Source organism: Asterias amurensis, chromosome 4 (genome assembly GCF_032118995.1).
Source record: "Asterias amurensis chromosome 4, ASM3211899v1".
Classification (NCBI taxonomy): Eukaryota; Metazoa; Echinodermata; class Asteroidea; order Forcipulatida; family Asteriidae; genus Asterias; species Asterias amurensis.
In genome coordinates this window covers 16486310-16502365 of record NC_092651.1, presented here as the reverse complement: position 1 = coordinate 16502365, position 16056 = coordinate 16486310, and the positions used below count along the sequence as shown (strand labels likewise).

Below are 16056 nucleotides of genomic sequence, written 5' to 3'. Positions count from 1 at the left end.
GTTTGTTTGTTGTCTGCAATTGTCAGTCTCGCCTTCAAGCGCCCCCTCCCCCCCTTTTTAATTTTTTTATTTTACATTTTTTTATCAACTGAGGGATGGGTGGTTTTTAACTGTGGGGTGGGTTTCAGGGGACATTCTTTGTGGCAGGACGGCTTTGTAGAGGTACTGGTCACCTGTTCCTCCTTGACACTCACTGGCTTGGTATTTTTAGCTATTTTGCCTCTTTGTTTCTTTGAATATCGGTTTTTATATTTATGTGCCAGTGTCTAATGAAACTAAAACATATCCGATGGGCCCAATTTCATAGAGCTGCTTCAACACAAATAAGCACAAGTTTACTAAAGTAAAGTTCCATGCCAAAACACAACATTGTATGTACCATCTCTGAATGGTATATTAGCTTAGCAGAAAAGTATTAAGCAATATTTTCTGCTTCAGCAGCTCTTTGCCATTATACCCATACAAGCATGACAAAATCACTGGCTGGGCTCGTTGGGTTTTGTGCTTATGGGGTGATCGATTCAGGTATAGGTGAAATGATACAAGTAGTAACTGGGCCCATTATAAAGCTGTTCAGCATGAAATACTGCATGGTAGCAGATTTCTTTGCCAAACAAAATTAGTTGGGTACCAGATGCAATGTAAACTTTATGGATTTTGGGCTGGTGACCAGTTATGTCTACTGTTGAGCAAGATTTTTATGTGCTTGGCAAGTTGTTATGCTTACATACTAAATTGGGCCTTGGGTGGTTGCAGAGACTTTTAAATGCCAGAAAAAGTCGAGGATTCTTCTTTTACATAAGCGAGCTATCAAGAAATGGTAATTCGTCACTGTGGTGGATATAATGGTTTTTGTATGTAGAGCGTCTATATTTTGGCATTTTTATATTAAATTTCTCAATGCAGTGTAGGACAAGTAAAGCAGTACAAGTTTTAGAAGTATGATGGAAAGGTTCTTATTCCAATAGGCCTCCATCATGTCCCTACAGAGGTTGTGCATCTTTTCAAAGAGGGGCACCCACCAAATTGGGAGAGAAACGGGGCATTAAAATGCTTATTTCTAAATACTCAAAATTATTCCAATTTTTTTTTAAGTCTGCATTTTCAGCCTCTTGAAAACCACGATCATATTTACTTGTGGGGAACAGAACTAAACTTCAGATTTCCTTTCAATTTTCGACAGGGCAGGGCAGCCGTTAGACCTACCCAAGAAAGTTACCTGCCCCCCCCCCCCCAAAAAAAGTGCTTCTTCCCCCACCGACCTACTTCCAGTTTCATGTAGCACCCCTTGCCAAAACGCACCCCACCCATGGGGGCGGGAATAAATTCTTACAAAATCTCCACGGGACCCTATATACCGCCCTCTATTGATCGACTTGAATAAAATTGAAAACTGAAATTAGGGTAACCTTTGACCTACGGCATTTTGTTGCTAGAAAACAAGTTCGGTGTTGCATTCCTTTTTTTCAGCCAGATTGCTCACTCCCAAATCAACCAAAATAGCACGAAAAGAACGCCCAACATTAGCAACGGACCCGAAAGGCTGTAAATATGAGTTACGAAGAGAGCCCGGAACCGATTGACTTTGATTTCTTCGCCGAAGACGACGAAGATGTTCGTTCTACGGGGAGGAATTCTTCTCGCCACACGACTCCGTTGACGACGGGGGGAGCAGCGGCGCACAGCAAGGGCAGTCGACCGGTGAGTGCGAGTAGTCGACCGGTGAGTGCAAGCAGTGCACGCTCGCTCAGCAGTCGCAGTAGCATCAGTGTTAAAATCCCCTCAGCTGGACCACCAACAGGAGTGAGAGAAAATGCGTACACTTTCAAGTCAAGGTATTCAGACTCGAGTGATGAAGATTATTATGCTGTCAACAAAGGAAGCAGATATGATAATCGGAACAAAGTTGAAGAACCCACCAAAGATGCTGCTGTGAATAGATCCAGAGATGAAGATGGATCAGGCGGGGAAGGAGATGCATGGAAAAAAGCCTCATCAAGCAGACCGAAGACGTCAAAAGGCCCTCGTAGTGGTAGGGCAAACAGGCAACGAGACAGGTCAAGTTCAAGCGATTCAAAGTCATCAAAATCATCACGGCATAGTTCCAGTACCTTGTCGTCAAAAAGTGAACACACTGATTCATACACCAGCGTTAGTGATTCAGATAGTGATGTGACAGATGTGTCTCCACTCCCCAGCCCAGCCCGGTCACCCACACCAAGGCTTGAATATGACCAAGATGATTTCGAGGACAGTTTTGAAGAGACCCGTTTCCGTCAAGCGAAGGAGCAGTCATCGTCAACCAATGACAGACAAAATAAGAAGAGAAATCGGAAGAAGGAGTCTGTTCGTTTTGCAGCTGTTGCACCTAACAATGGGTCCACATCCCAACGGGATAAGGAACTGGATGCGACGGAAGCCCGGGAGCTTAGCCGACTCCTTCGAGCTGTACTTCAACTGGAAGAAACCCCAAACCATTCACAGATGAATTCTTACCATCGGTCACCAACAAAGCAGAGACCATCATCTGCCAAGAGAGCCCCAACGTCAACAAGCACTGCAGCCATGCCCCATCAGAGAGTCAACTTGTCCTTCAGCAATGACAAAGTGCGGCAGATTGATCGGGAGAATCAGCGACTGCTTCAGAAGATTCTTCGAAGACCGAAATCTGCTGTTACTGCGCCCAGGTTGGCACCACCTGCAAGGAAGCAAGGTGATCAATCAAGAATGACCAGCCATTCAGCAATACGCCGGCAGCGGGAACAGAGGAAGATTGAGGCAGAAAACAGGGTGAGCAAAGTACAAGAAAACCTAGTTGTGATTGCTGCCACAAATATTACATTAGAAATTGCGATCATACATTTACTCAAATCTTGAGTAATGGTAATGGTATTAAAACTTCTTTGGGACAAGTAAGATGCACAGTTTACTGAAAACTGTACCACCCCGGCGTACTGCTTTACACAAAGAATGAAGCACAAGGCATGTTGACAAATAGCTGAGAAAGTTTTACAAATTATTGCAGGATATAATTACAATTTCTACAATATGATGAAAAGACAAGATTTTCAACAACTAAAGTCTGATTTTGTTTAAATTCATGAAATAGGCTAGGCCTAAATGTTTTTGGGAAAGATCCAGTGCCACCACTTTTTTACTTATTTTTATGAAAATGAAATCTCATTGGAGTAGATTAGATTTATGTTTGATTTCATAACAACAGAAAAGAATTGTTTTTACAACACTAAATTGTGTTTTATTTTCATTACTTTTTGTAACTTTGTTTTTGCAGGTTTAACTCCCATACTGTACATTGTACACAAACTTCTATCTTGAAGCAAAAAAGAAATTATATTTGTGTTCAATTACACTTCAAAAACAAACAAAGATTTACACATTCCATACTAGAGTTCTCCCTACGCCTAGAACTATGACGTTTGTTCCGCTGTCGTCTCCAGGTCGTGGAGGCGATAGCGGAACGTAAATCATAGTTCTAGGAGTAGGTTCTCCCCAGGATTTTCAAAACTGTGGGGCATTCTTGAACCAAATTAACCCTCTAAAATCAGGTCCTTCAATTTTGTGCTACATACCTGGTGTTTTATTTGGGTTTAAAAGCCCTACTGTGCTGGTTTTCCGTATATGAATTCTGTGAATTTGATTTGTAAAAATTCCCAAACCATAGTTTTTATCATTTTCACGTAGCCCCTATCGACTGCCATTTGCCTGCTTGTGAATGGGGAGAAACCTGTAACATGTAATCAAAAGTCATGTTTGATAAATTTATTGATGTTAAAAGCTTTAAAAAAGGAGTTATTTATTTCCTAATTTGATTGTGCATCAGTTGTCACTTTGGAATTCTTGTAAAAATAATTCTGTGACCAATAAAAATTTTTGTTGATTCCCTGTTTAGAAAATTCTTGAGCGAATTGAATCTGCCCACGCCAGCTCTGCCATGCAGCGTACATCACTATTACATGATCATGACAGACACATGAAGTATGCTTCACAGGTATCTAAAGGATCAATGCGCCCAACCAGCTCAAGAAATACCGGTAAGAATATAATGCTCAAATTGTCTTTTCTTTGGGTTTATGAACCATTCCATTGTAACCCTATGAGTAGGGTAGATGGCCTTAGCTTTCGATCCAAACCGGAATTTCGTCAGAGGCAACATATAAATTCAACCTAACTTGTAAAAATTATGTTTCAAAAACTTGATTGCGTTTTTTTTTAATTTATCGCCTGAAATCCAGAGCAAATATAATAATATTTTATAATATTTATTAAAAAACAACAGTGGGGTGCCCAGGAGAGCATAAAAGTAAAGAAAATAACAAAAGGCTGATGTCTCCATGGACTGTGCCCGCTTTCTACTAAGCTCTGCCCACCGCGCACGTGAGCAAGACATGTGTACGAGCATTCCCAATGACATTCTGCACGGTTTTGTCGCGCATGCAAAATATATGCGCACGCATGACCGAGATTGTCCGACCACAATCATTGCTGTGATTGATCAAATGGGTAAACGCACACAGTTTGATTGACAGGTTGGATCGGTTCATTGCAAATGTAAGTGAATAGGAATACACAATCTGAGAATCGTTAGGCCTACAGTAACGCTTCTCAGATTTAAATTTTTGGATAAAAAAACTTCCATCTTTTTATATGTACCACATTACTTCAAAGTGAAATGCTTAGCTGTAAATGCTTAGAACTACATGCAACCTAAAGTACTTATATTATTGCCGTTAATTGTAAAAGGACATGATGCCTTGGATTGGGCGAAGTAGGCTATTATTGTAAAAATAAACTCATGAAATTTATATTGAAAAGAATATGGTTGGATAAGATGTGTCAAGACATGCCTCAAAATTGTCTGTTTTTCATTTTACTTTGTTTTTTTTTAAACTAATGTTTTAACTAAAAAATGGTGGGTCATGTATTAGTTTACAAAGTGAAGAAAATACACAATTTTATGGCACCATTTGTGTGGATTATTATATACTTTGAAAACATCTTTCCAACCAATTAATTTCAATTATTTCAGAACAAAGCTTTATATAGCCCAGATCGCCCAATCTAAAGGAATACGTGTCTTTAATATTTAAGAGCAGCCATGGACTGTAAAATGTCACAGTAGGCTTGTGATACAAATACACACAGTTTGAGAATGTACAGTCGATATGTAGCCCGTGGCACTGGTAGTCAGGACTACATGTATGTACAGTAGTTCCGCAGGCAAAACAAAAATAACATCAAAAATGGCATCTGGTAAATGGACCAGCCAGTTTGGCTCATGAATATGCTGGCCATTGTTTAATTCGTCTGGAGTATTAAAATTGATACTTGTTATGGATTGTAGGGCTGCAAGTGCTATGATACATGTAGGCCTACTTTACATTGTGGTTGCTCTTGTTTGCTGGATGTATGTTGATGTGATCAATACAGTTTCTATAGCAGCAGATAGACTCATTTATTTATGCTCCACCAATTTCATTGTAAAGATATTGCATATTTACATGGTTGAAACATGTAATTATTAGACCGAACTCAATTTGTACAAATGGCTTTATTGTGCATGCTGCACTGAGGCAAATGAACTGTTCGGGTAAAAAAATAATGACAGCAGAAGCTGTATTAGTTTTTAAGTTGTAACACTCAGCCCAAACTGTGGAACTGTGGATGCATTTAATTTCACAAAACTTCTCAAAAATGACATGAGCAGACACTTGTTCTCATTATTTTTTTAATGAGGCAGGTTAACATTTTTTTTATCTTTCAAGCTGACCAGTATTCTCACTTGGTTGTACAGTATCCAAACATGCATTTTATAAAATAACAAACGTGTGAAAATTTGTGCTCAAATTGGTCATCGGAGTTGCTAGAAAGCAATTAGAGAAAAAACATGCTTAGTTGTCTCATTGTGTGCTTTCATAACATGCAATTACAATTACTTCGAAGGGGGTCATTTCTAATTGATGTTTTTAAACAGCTCTCCAGTACCTACACATTATTAGTTTGTATGGTCATCGAAAGTGTTTAGACTAATTACCAAAGGGATGATACCTTTTTTTAAGCAGAAAATATTGCTCAACAATTTTTTACTTAAGCAGGAAATGCTTAAGCAGGAATGAGCTGCGAGTAGGAGACCAATCACAAGGTCCGGCTTTTAAATGACTCTAGTGTAATGAATGTAGTTCTAGTATTTATAATAAGCATATTTTGTTACAAGTGCTTTGCCACTTTTGTTGCTTTTGGAAAAGAAGCGTTATGAAATTGGGCCCTGCTTGTAAAAAGAAATTAGCGAGTATTGACCCAATTCACCTGACGTCATCATCAGAATAATCTTGGATGCGCCATTTTGGTGGTCAATGTCAATGTGTGTTATTCAGAGAAGTGTGCGTTACAGGCGACGAGGCGTTTACACATAAACCTATTGCCCACCAACCTGGTGAGCGTGGCATCAGTCGCCACTTGTGATTACACAAAATGACATGAAAATTAAACTTTGCAGTGTGCACTGTACAGGCAGAAATGAATTGTATCCACTTGTGTCTGCTCATGTAGAATAAAGTCCACCACTTAAAAGAAACATGGCTCCATGCAAACAAAATGACAACTTGTCCAACTTGGTTCATGTTTCATGCATCAGTTTTGAGAGCTTGTGGTTTTAATTTCGAATGCCCAGCTGTTTTGCAAAGTTGTTGTCAAGTGTTTGCTGAGTTCGGAGTTGTACAGCAATACATGTAGGTCTATTGAAATGAGTTTATGTAAAGAGGAGGCTAGTAATTTGTCAATAGTATGGTGCACTCGTGGGACCACTTCACCTCAATAACTGTGGGTTGGTCATTCAATTTGTGGGTTGCTGAAATTGAAAATCAGGTTTATAAGTTAGTACTTCAGCTGTTTACAGGACATCTCAGTAGCAGGAAAGCGATCAAAGTTGAAGTACATGATGTGATTTGAGCTATCGCCACTTTGAAATTACAGACCCTCAAAGATATTTTTCAACTAGATTTTAAACCCATGGATGTTTGTATGAGATGTTGTTAATGTCCCCTTGTGGGAGTTATTGCCAAGATCCCTTGAGGTCATAAAAAAATAAAAAAAGCATATTGTGTTTATTATACCATGGAGGTAGAAATACGTACACCGTGATTAATGTGGTCATTTCTCGGCACTTTTGAGTAGATTTTATCACAATATCTGAAAAAACAGCATTAAAAACAAAATGGACCAAACACTGGTGAAAGAGATGAAGTCAAGAGTCAAAATATGTAAGCGTGAACACAGGCTGTGAACCCTGGGCTTTCCATTTCTACCTTGCTACCATTTCTGTGCACTGTACTAGTATCAAACTGAGAGTAAGATGCAATTGTGTTTTTAAAAGGAAAGGTTCTATAAAAAAAAATTAGGAAAGGTTTTAGAATTGTCCGAGTGCAGATGGTTGAGTTTCCGTGTCAATTTTGTGGTTATTTTAAATTTTTTACAAAGATCTACGTACAATGTGTGAGTAACTTGTATAAATATGAAATAAAATATTGAATGCAATTTGATTATAAATACATTGTCGCTGAATAAAATCACTAGCATCAGTTTGTATGATCAGATTAACCATTAACCAATTCCTTTTTATCAATAAATGACAGCTGTGTCGTGTTATATTCAATCTTAACTGTCCGCAGACAACACAAACTGTTTGTAATGCAAATTGCAAATTTGCCATTTAACCGATGTCACTTGTTGCCTACTGCACTTTATGATTTAATGCTTAACTACAAAATCCAACTCTTTGCTTGATAAATACATTAATTTTCCATTGGTGAATTCAACTAAAAAAAAAAAGAAATCGCTAGAGATTGTCTTCTTTTGAAAAACATGAGCAACAGACACAGGTCAAAATAGAGTTAGTGTATAAAATTCAAAAGTGAAATTTAAATCAAATTTTACCAAAATTAAAATGTGAAATTTAAATCAAATTTCACCATTTCATTACACAGAAATCCATACAAATTAAAATAGAAATTGTTTTCCCCTCTCAGAGTTTAGTTGAAAATGCGATTGCTAAAAATGGTTGACTGTGAACGGTACGTATCTTCGAAAATTCTCAGTAATTGTGACTCCCTTTCTTTGTCGTCCCAATCTCCAGGCCACAACTACTCAGGCAGTCTGAGCAAGGGATCCAGCCTGGCCAGCCTGAACAGCGAGGCAAGCCGCACCTCCACTGCATCCACCGGATCAAGGAGGACGAGACCAAGCAGTGGGCGAAGCATGCCCCCACCTCCACAAGGTCCAAGACAGGCCTGGGAAGACCGATGGTAGATCATGGTAGGATGTACGTTGAATTATTGAAAGTCGCATCTGAGGCAGCAGGTGCTTTTATCAGTAGCTTTACTAGCAGGCCTAGAATTCCTTCTTTGAGAGTGCACGGCCATTTTAATTTAGCAAAGGGCACTTCCTTTGGAAATTCTTAAAGGCACTGGACATTATTGGTAATCACTCGAAAGAAATTGTTAGCATAAACACTCACTTAGTAACATGCAATAGAGAGCTGTTGTTAGTATTAAATATTGTGAGAAATGGTTTCCTCTGAAGTAACATAGTTTTCGAGAAAGAAGTAATTTTCCGCCAAAATATTGTAATTTAATTTTGAGACCTCAGAATTAGATTTTGAGGTCTCGAAATCAAACATAAGAAAGAACACAGCTTTGTGCGACAAGGGTGTTTTTTCTTCCATTTTATCTCGCAACTTCAACAACCAATTGGGTTCAAATTTTTATTGGCTTGTTTTTTTGTGCATAGGTTGAGATACACCAAGTGAGACGACTGGTCCAATAGTGTCAAGTGCCTTTAAATTCTAGTGGAAGGGGAATCTATTGAAGGGGAATCAAGACCAGGAAACAGAGGCTGTGGGCTTCATGAAATTCTAGGCCTGTAGTAGAACATGTTATCTCATAAAACTGGTATCACACAAAGTCTTTGTAATCAATAGATGTTAAATTTGCATTGGGGATAAGGAAAATGATTTGGCTTTACTCTTACACCGATTTAATCGGTGTAAGAGTAAAGCGTACTTGCTGCTAAAGGATTCAAACTGCCTTTAGCTATCAGGGTGAGACAGTAGTTGGTAAGACATCTACTTTACATTTCAAAGGACGTGGGTTAGAATCCAACCTTGCAAGCCTGTGATTTATTCACAGAATTCGGGAAAGTACGGGTACACATCAGTGTAAGGGGAGAAAAAACAAAAAATAGTTCCTTGTATTTTACAGTGTAGGAATCAAACTGCCTCTAGCCATCGGACTAGCTTGATGGTCTAGTGGTAAGACATCTGCTCTAGTATCACAATGATTGTGAGTTCAATTCAAATCCCACCATACTGATGTGCCTGTTGGATCCAATTTTTTTTCACAGGATTTGGGGGGAAAGTACAGTTCTCATGTTTTTTTATTCCGTTAGCAGTTGTCTGTATTGGACAAAGTTGTTGGTAAATTTGGCTTATAAAATATTTCATTCACGCAATTGTTCAAAAATTCTATTGTCCAAGTACAAGGGCATTATATTTAAACAACCTTGTACGTACATGTTGGTTTTGACCTTGCAGCACTACACGTATCTTTCTGTGTTGGCATTGTGCGCAGGTATTGGAGCTGGGTGAGCAAATGTTGCCTTGACAACCAGATGCTTTCAGTATTAATATCATGCATGGCTCAATACTCTGAGCCTTAAAATAATTCATAATAATCGTTTCTTGAATCAGGAAGCATTGGGCCTAGTCAACAATTTGTTGATGCTTGCTATTGTCTTTCATGTACATTATACATAAATTACTTTTAACATTAATTTGTGAATTTTAGTTGAATCAGTTCTGTTTTACATCAAACTATTGCTGTGTCTGTGAGTTAACCAGTAACTGCTAGAGGGTTGAAAATTTCAAAGAACATTCAAGCACAATGAGGCACAGTTAACAAGGTTACTGTGCCAACAAACTGATACTGTAAGCATTTGTTAAGGACATACTGACGCAACCATGTGAAATTGTCCAACAAGAATCATTTGGCCTGGCCATTGAGGAAATGGGGCTGACCCACAGGGTTCGATATTAGCGGTCGCCCAATCGCCATATGCGAGTAAAAACAGCGGTGGGCGAGCCAAAACCCTTTCCCCACCAGCCCGCCAGGCGAGCCAACAAATTGTTCTATCCCTCAATAATTGAGGAATTCGTTTGTAAAATCCCAACAAGAGTTATTTGTAAGTTTATAAAATGGTTTAACAAGTCTTATTACATGCGGGCTAGTGAAAAAACTTGCGGGCGACCCACGATTTTGGTTGACTCATCTGGCGGCGTCGGGGAATGAAAACAAAAGTTAAGGGAAACCCCCTCCCTGACCCATAGTGTAACACAGTTCATGCAACATTTGTATCTTCTATTCAATCTCCAAAAGATACATTTTTCAATTTGTATTTCATAAAAAAATTAAAGTGTATAGTATGTCAAATGCCAGATAGAATGTTATACTAGGTTGTGCAATAATTTGAGGCTGAGTTGGGGGCAGGGATGTTGGCCTACTCCCAATACTTATCTTTATATGATTCTTATTTGCTTTCATTGTAAAATAGTTGCTGTTAATAATATTTGCTAAGTGAAGATAATGTTGAGTTGTCTTGAAGTGGCATTGTGGAATTCAAAGCAGCTGTAAATATGCATACATTTGATGGGTCTGTATTTGGGAAAAAGAAAGATTACCAATTATAGGTATATTGTAAAGAATAATCATAAATATGAACAAGACTAGCTATTTTTGTGTTGTATATAAAACATTTATTCAAGTGATTTTTTGGTTTTGTTTATTTAAACATAAAATGGATGCTCCTTAATGATCCAAATTTTTGCAAAATTAAATATTTCAAAGGAGCACAAAGACACAAACTAAGGCGGTGTTAAGGAGGCAATTCCCATCAGTGCCCGTGACTGATTTTTAGCCATTCCTGTGATGACATTTTGGCAATTCATTGTTTTCTATAAAGTATTTGAGCAGTTTGGACGCACTTATTTCAGTTCACAGTAAATTTGAAGGCACTTCATGCAAAGGATTTAAACAATATGAGGATGGTGTACTGTGTGTATGATTACAAATTAGAATATACACAATTTGCAATCAGTACTACAAATAGTACACTTCTTTTAAAAGTAAAATGTCATCCAAGGTGTTATAACTGCGCATATTTAATGTTTTAAATAAAACAATCCTGTGGCATTACTTGTTCTATCAGAGCAAACCTAACCAAGATAAAAACATTTGATTCTTAGAAAATCACAGCAGAAGGTTCTTTGTATCACAGCTAAATAAGTTATAATGTAGATCTTTTCATTTCATTTAAAAAGTTCTGAATGTGCGAATGGCGAATTTCAAACAGTTTTGCTGTCGTAATTGCCTGAAAAAAACAGAAACAGTGGCTTTCAAACTCGGCATATCTTCAAACCTTACATTTAGCACTAAAAGAAATTTAAACCAGGGCCCAGTTTTATATAGCTACCAAGCGCATGCTGCTACTTTGATGCTTAGTAGGAAAATGCAAAACGTTCTGCTAAGCAGAGTTATGAAATTGGGCTCAGGTTTTACCTGCCAAGGTTTCAAAAAGAAAGACCTAATGTACCTGCACATGTCACTTCCCTTCTGTCGAGGCAAGGAAATTCTCACAGGTTGGTTTTAAGACAAATTGACCCACATGAATTTCTTGTACCTTTTGTACCAAAGATTACATAGTTCTGAAGGTGCAAGTCAAGGAACTGGGGCTCTGACAATTGTTGGAATGTGAAATACACAGTGGCACCAATTCAGCAAGCAAATGATTTGTTATATCATCAATTGCAATGGTCATTGTCTGCACTAATATAGTGTTGCATCAAAAGAGTTGCTTTTTACTGAAATGGTGTCCAATGCACATTTCACATTTCAGCCAAGAGTCCCATCTTGTGCCTCAAGTGCTCTATAATCTTTGCTTATAAATATCTATTGTTCCAAGAGAAATTCATTGCAATACTGTTTAATGACTCTGCCCTATAAGAATATATTGTTAATTTAAAAGTAGATATAACAAAAACTATTGTATTATATTTGGTCACTATATAAGATGTGTTTCTATTTCAAATTGGAATTGAAAAAAGTTAGCTGCAAAGCAAACAAGTACTGCTACAAAGTTTACTGCTATGCGTATTTTTCATGAACTGATGTCGACAGTTTAGCATTCAGATATTTAAATGTAAAGACTTCACAAAGTGCAGTGTAAGGCAAGTTTGGTTTGTTTGCAAAACTTGATGAAACAACTGTGATGTGCTATGTCTGTGGTAAAAATAAATTAATAAATAAAAGCTCTAAACAACACAGGTCTGTACATGTATAATTTTGTTGTTTGTTAAAATTTTGTGCCATTATTAAGTGATAATTTAATTTTAATGCAACATTACAATAGATCCATTATTCAGCAGAGAAATCTTGTTTAGCAGAAATGGGCTACTTTGTAGTACTAGAACCCAAATGTACAATGTTTGTAAGTGGCTCCCTATTAATATTTGCTAAGCAGGAAAAAAACAAAAAAAAACAAAAAAAACATTTAATTAAATAATTAGTTGTTGATTAATATATCACAATTTATTTTCAGTCTTTTTTCTCTCAGTATTTATGTTTGTTTTTTTGACAAAAACAACTCTTGGGAAAAAACATAAATCCTCTGTTGATAAGCATGACATATTGCTCACTAAAAGTAAGCAGGACTGTGATAAAGAATAAGCCGCTTTTCTTACTTAAAAAAATAAGCAGGGCCCAATTTCATAAAGCCTGTAAGCACAAAAACCTCCTATGCACAGAAAAGTATTTATTGGTAAGCAGAAACAGATTACTCGCCAAAGTAACATACGTTTACATCAACTCTGACAGATGTGCCAATCAAAAATTTTTGCTTTGCAAGAAACTTTGCGGTATTTTCTGCTCAACAGCTTAATGAAATCATGATTATTTTTGCTAACCAAAAATAAGCAGGGTTGCTCTCAAATTATAAGCAGGTTTGATTACCCCAAAAATATTAAGAAGCAGGAAAAAATAAGCAGGTTTACATAAAACAAAAAAGCAGGTTTGCTTTATACCAAAAATTAGCAGGCTTGCTTACCAGAATAGGCAGGTTTGCTTACCAGAAATAAGCAGGTTTGCTTTGCAAAAATAAGCAGGAAACCATTCAATAGCAATACATTGTATATGACATGGCATTTAAAGATTTAGGTTGAGCACCTGTTCCTGCTAAGCAACATTGTCCAGTTTCATAGAGCTGCTTAAGCACAAAAACCGACTAAGCGAAAGACAAAAATATGCTACCAGAATGAGGTTGCCGGCCAACCTACCATGTCACATGTACAATTTGTGACTTGTATCCTGCTTATATCTACTTAGCAAAAAATTGGTATGCAAAGTTTTCTGCTTAACCACCTCTATGAAATTGGGCACAGCAGCTGTACAGTGAAACTCACTGTGAACTTGAGCAACTCTATGGATCATATTAGTATGGTGTGGATGTACAACCAGCCCTAGTGTTCTGTGTAAAATGGTATAAAGTACTGTAATGATACATGCTCCTGTGCAAACTCCATCTGGTGGATATCCAGCACAGGAACTAAATGGACCCTGGTGACTCACACATGGGAGCACTTCTCTTGTATGCACTTGTCTGCAGGGATAAAGGGTAAGTTGAAGCATGTTGAAGATAACTTGTGGCTAGTTTATAGTTTTCCTATAGTTTTTGAAGGTACATTAAAAGTTTTTAAACAGAGTAATATTGTGGTATAGCTTAAATTGTACATGTACATGTAGTGAACTGTTTATAAATGTGCAGCTGTACTTAAGTGTTAAGTGCACACTTTATTGAACACATGATCAGACCTCCACTTGGTATCAATTATCTCACTACAATCTCCCAAAATCTTGAACTTCCTAAGATTGAAGCATCTATTTACAAAACGAAATTGCAAGTTTCAATCCTCACATTACACAGGTGGGAAGATGGTGGACTACATAGTAGGACAATAATTTAACTGTCGCTTTATTACTATTAGTCAAACGGCATCCTAAAGCCCGGTTCATACTTCATGCGAATGCGAATGCGAATGCGAAGCGAATTTGACGTGAATTTGATGTCACACCCTCCTTTCGCAGCGATATTCGCAAGGGAGTAGAGCAGAGTTCAACTGCTGCGAATTTGTGACGTCAAGATTCACTTCGCGTTCGCATTCGCAGGAAGTATGAACCGGTCTTAACTCTCGCTGTCACTGTCAGGTACATAATTTTTTTCTGATAGCTACCTACACCCACACCGTGGTCAAGTGGTTAGACTCCTATCACAAGGTTCTAGGTTCGAATGCGGCAAAGCTATCACTGATTTCAAAATGGCTAGAATAAGTATTCTGGTCTAGCTACTGAATCACAATTTGTTGATTTGTGCAGTTCATAATGAAACTTGAAAGATGTGATGAGAGATTTAGTGTTCTGTTGCGCTTGTCATTTATATCGCCTTGTGGAAGCTTTGAAGACGTTGTTGCGAAGACTATCTAAACAAAATAAGGACAACTTTCCGTAAGGCGCCACCACTTTCACTAATTTTTTCAAAAAGGGATATCTCATTGAGGTTAATTAGATACTACGGTATATTATTTCATATCGAATGAAAAAGTGGTGGCACCAAAATCTACAGTTGCATGTAGGTGTGTGTTTGAATCAGATAACATTTTTACTTCTTTTTCATACGAATGCTCTTTGTTTAATTTGCCCAAAAAATGGGTAATACAAACAAAACCCAAGGAAACTTGAAAAAATAAAAATAAAATAAAATACAAAACCGTGGACTGCTCTAGTTTTAATAATCCGACAACTCGATAGAATATTAATTTAGGGGTTTCGTTTTTTACCCATTACACCGATGCGTGTTATTAGCACTGTATACCCAGTAGTCCTACTTTCCCTGAGTCCTGTGAACAAATTCACAGGGTGGAATATGCCTGTAAAGTGTCCAAACAAAGGTGTTAAACCAATTCAGTTTCCTTGAGGTTCATAACTTGATATTTGAAATAAGGTGATCCCCTTGCTTTCCGAGAAGCGTACACAAAAAAGATAACAGTCAATGACAAATACATGTATTTTCAACTGTTACTCTCTGGCATCATTTATTTTTGTCAAAGAAAAGTTTACTAGAGCAGGATTTGAACCTGTGGCCTCCAGGGCCCAATTTCATAGAGCTGCTAAGCACAAAAAATTGCTAAGCATGAAATTGTTGCCTTCATAAAATAAGTTTTCCAACCAAACTTCCACGTGATTTTCAAGATAAGCCAACGACAGCTGAATACCAGTAACAGGCAATATCCATCAAATGGACATTTTGATGGTAATCCTGTTTTAATCAAGGAGGAAATTTCATGCTAAGCAAATTTTTGTGCTTAGCAGCTCTATGAAATTGGGCCTAGATTAGAATGCTGGTGCTCTACCAAGTGAGCTATCTAGTCCTAATGATGGCGGTCTCGCTATTTTGTCCATCTTTGTTAGCGTCATGGAGCAATATTAAAAACATAGTTTTTTTTTTACCAAAGCATTTAAGGACTCTTCATGGAGACTGTCAAAATCCACTTTCTCTCATTATAGAGATCCACAAAGAAATTGATAAAAGAGGACAATGACAAACAGGGTGGTGCATAAAGAAGGATAAATACTTTTGACAGCCCTTTTCACCTATTCTTTTTGAGTGAATTTCAAAAATTTAATATAAAGGTGTTAAAATATTTATCTTTAAACAAAAGTGACGAAAAAGTTGATGCAATTGCTTGTCTCTGAGATATGGTTAATAATAAATGAAGATGTTTACAATAAAACATAAGAAAATTTTATTTCAAAAGGTGTTTAGTTTTTAGACATCAGTGCAAATCTGGAGTGAATATGTTGATAGTTTGGTTGGTCAAGTGCTGGCTTGTTAAACCAGAGGTCGTTAGTTCGAATCCCGCTCCAGTAATTTTTATATTTG

At 37.5% G+C, this 16056-nt stretch overlaps 1 protein-coding gene across 2 annotated transcripts; it reads left to right on the top strand.

Annotated features, from left to right (window-relative positions):
• Nucleotides 1-1429: 1429 nt before the first annotated feature.
• Nucleotides 1430-12379, top strand: LOC139936309 (uncharacterized). 2 transcript variants are annotated; one of them, XM_071931105.1, is made up of 4 exons: nt 1430-2790; nt 3911-4052; nt 8150-8335; nt 8803-12379. In XM_071931105.1, exons 1-3 carry the CDS (start codon nt 1552-1554, stop codon nt 8320-8322), a joined length of 1554 nt encoding a protein of 517 aa, XP_071787206.1. In that variant the 5' UTR covers nt 1430-1551; the 3' UTR covers nt 8323-8335; nt 8803-12379. The 2 variants fall into 2 exon arrangements, with proteins under 2 accessions (XP_071787206.1, XP_071787205.1); XM_071931104.1 differs by having other exon boundaries at nt 8150-12379.
• Nucleotides 12380-16056: the final 3677 nt, after the last annotated feature.

Bases quoted from the DNA above. Each gene is read 5' to 3' on its own strand.
- LOC139936309 (XM_071931105.1), top strand. From the start codon at position 1,552: ATGAGTTACGAAGAGAGCCCGGAACCGATTGACTTTGATTTCTTCGCC. The intron at 2,791-3,910 runs GTGAGCAAAGTA...TTCCCTGTTTAG, and splicing joins AGATTGAGGCAGAAAACAGG to AAAATTCTTGAGCGAATTGA. The intron at 4,053-8,149 runs GTAAGAATATAA...CCCAATCTCCAG, and splicing joins AACCAGCTCAAGAAATACCG to GCCACAACTACTCAGGCAGT.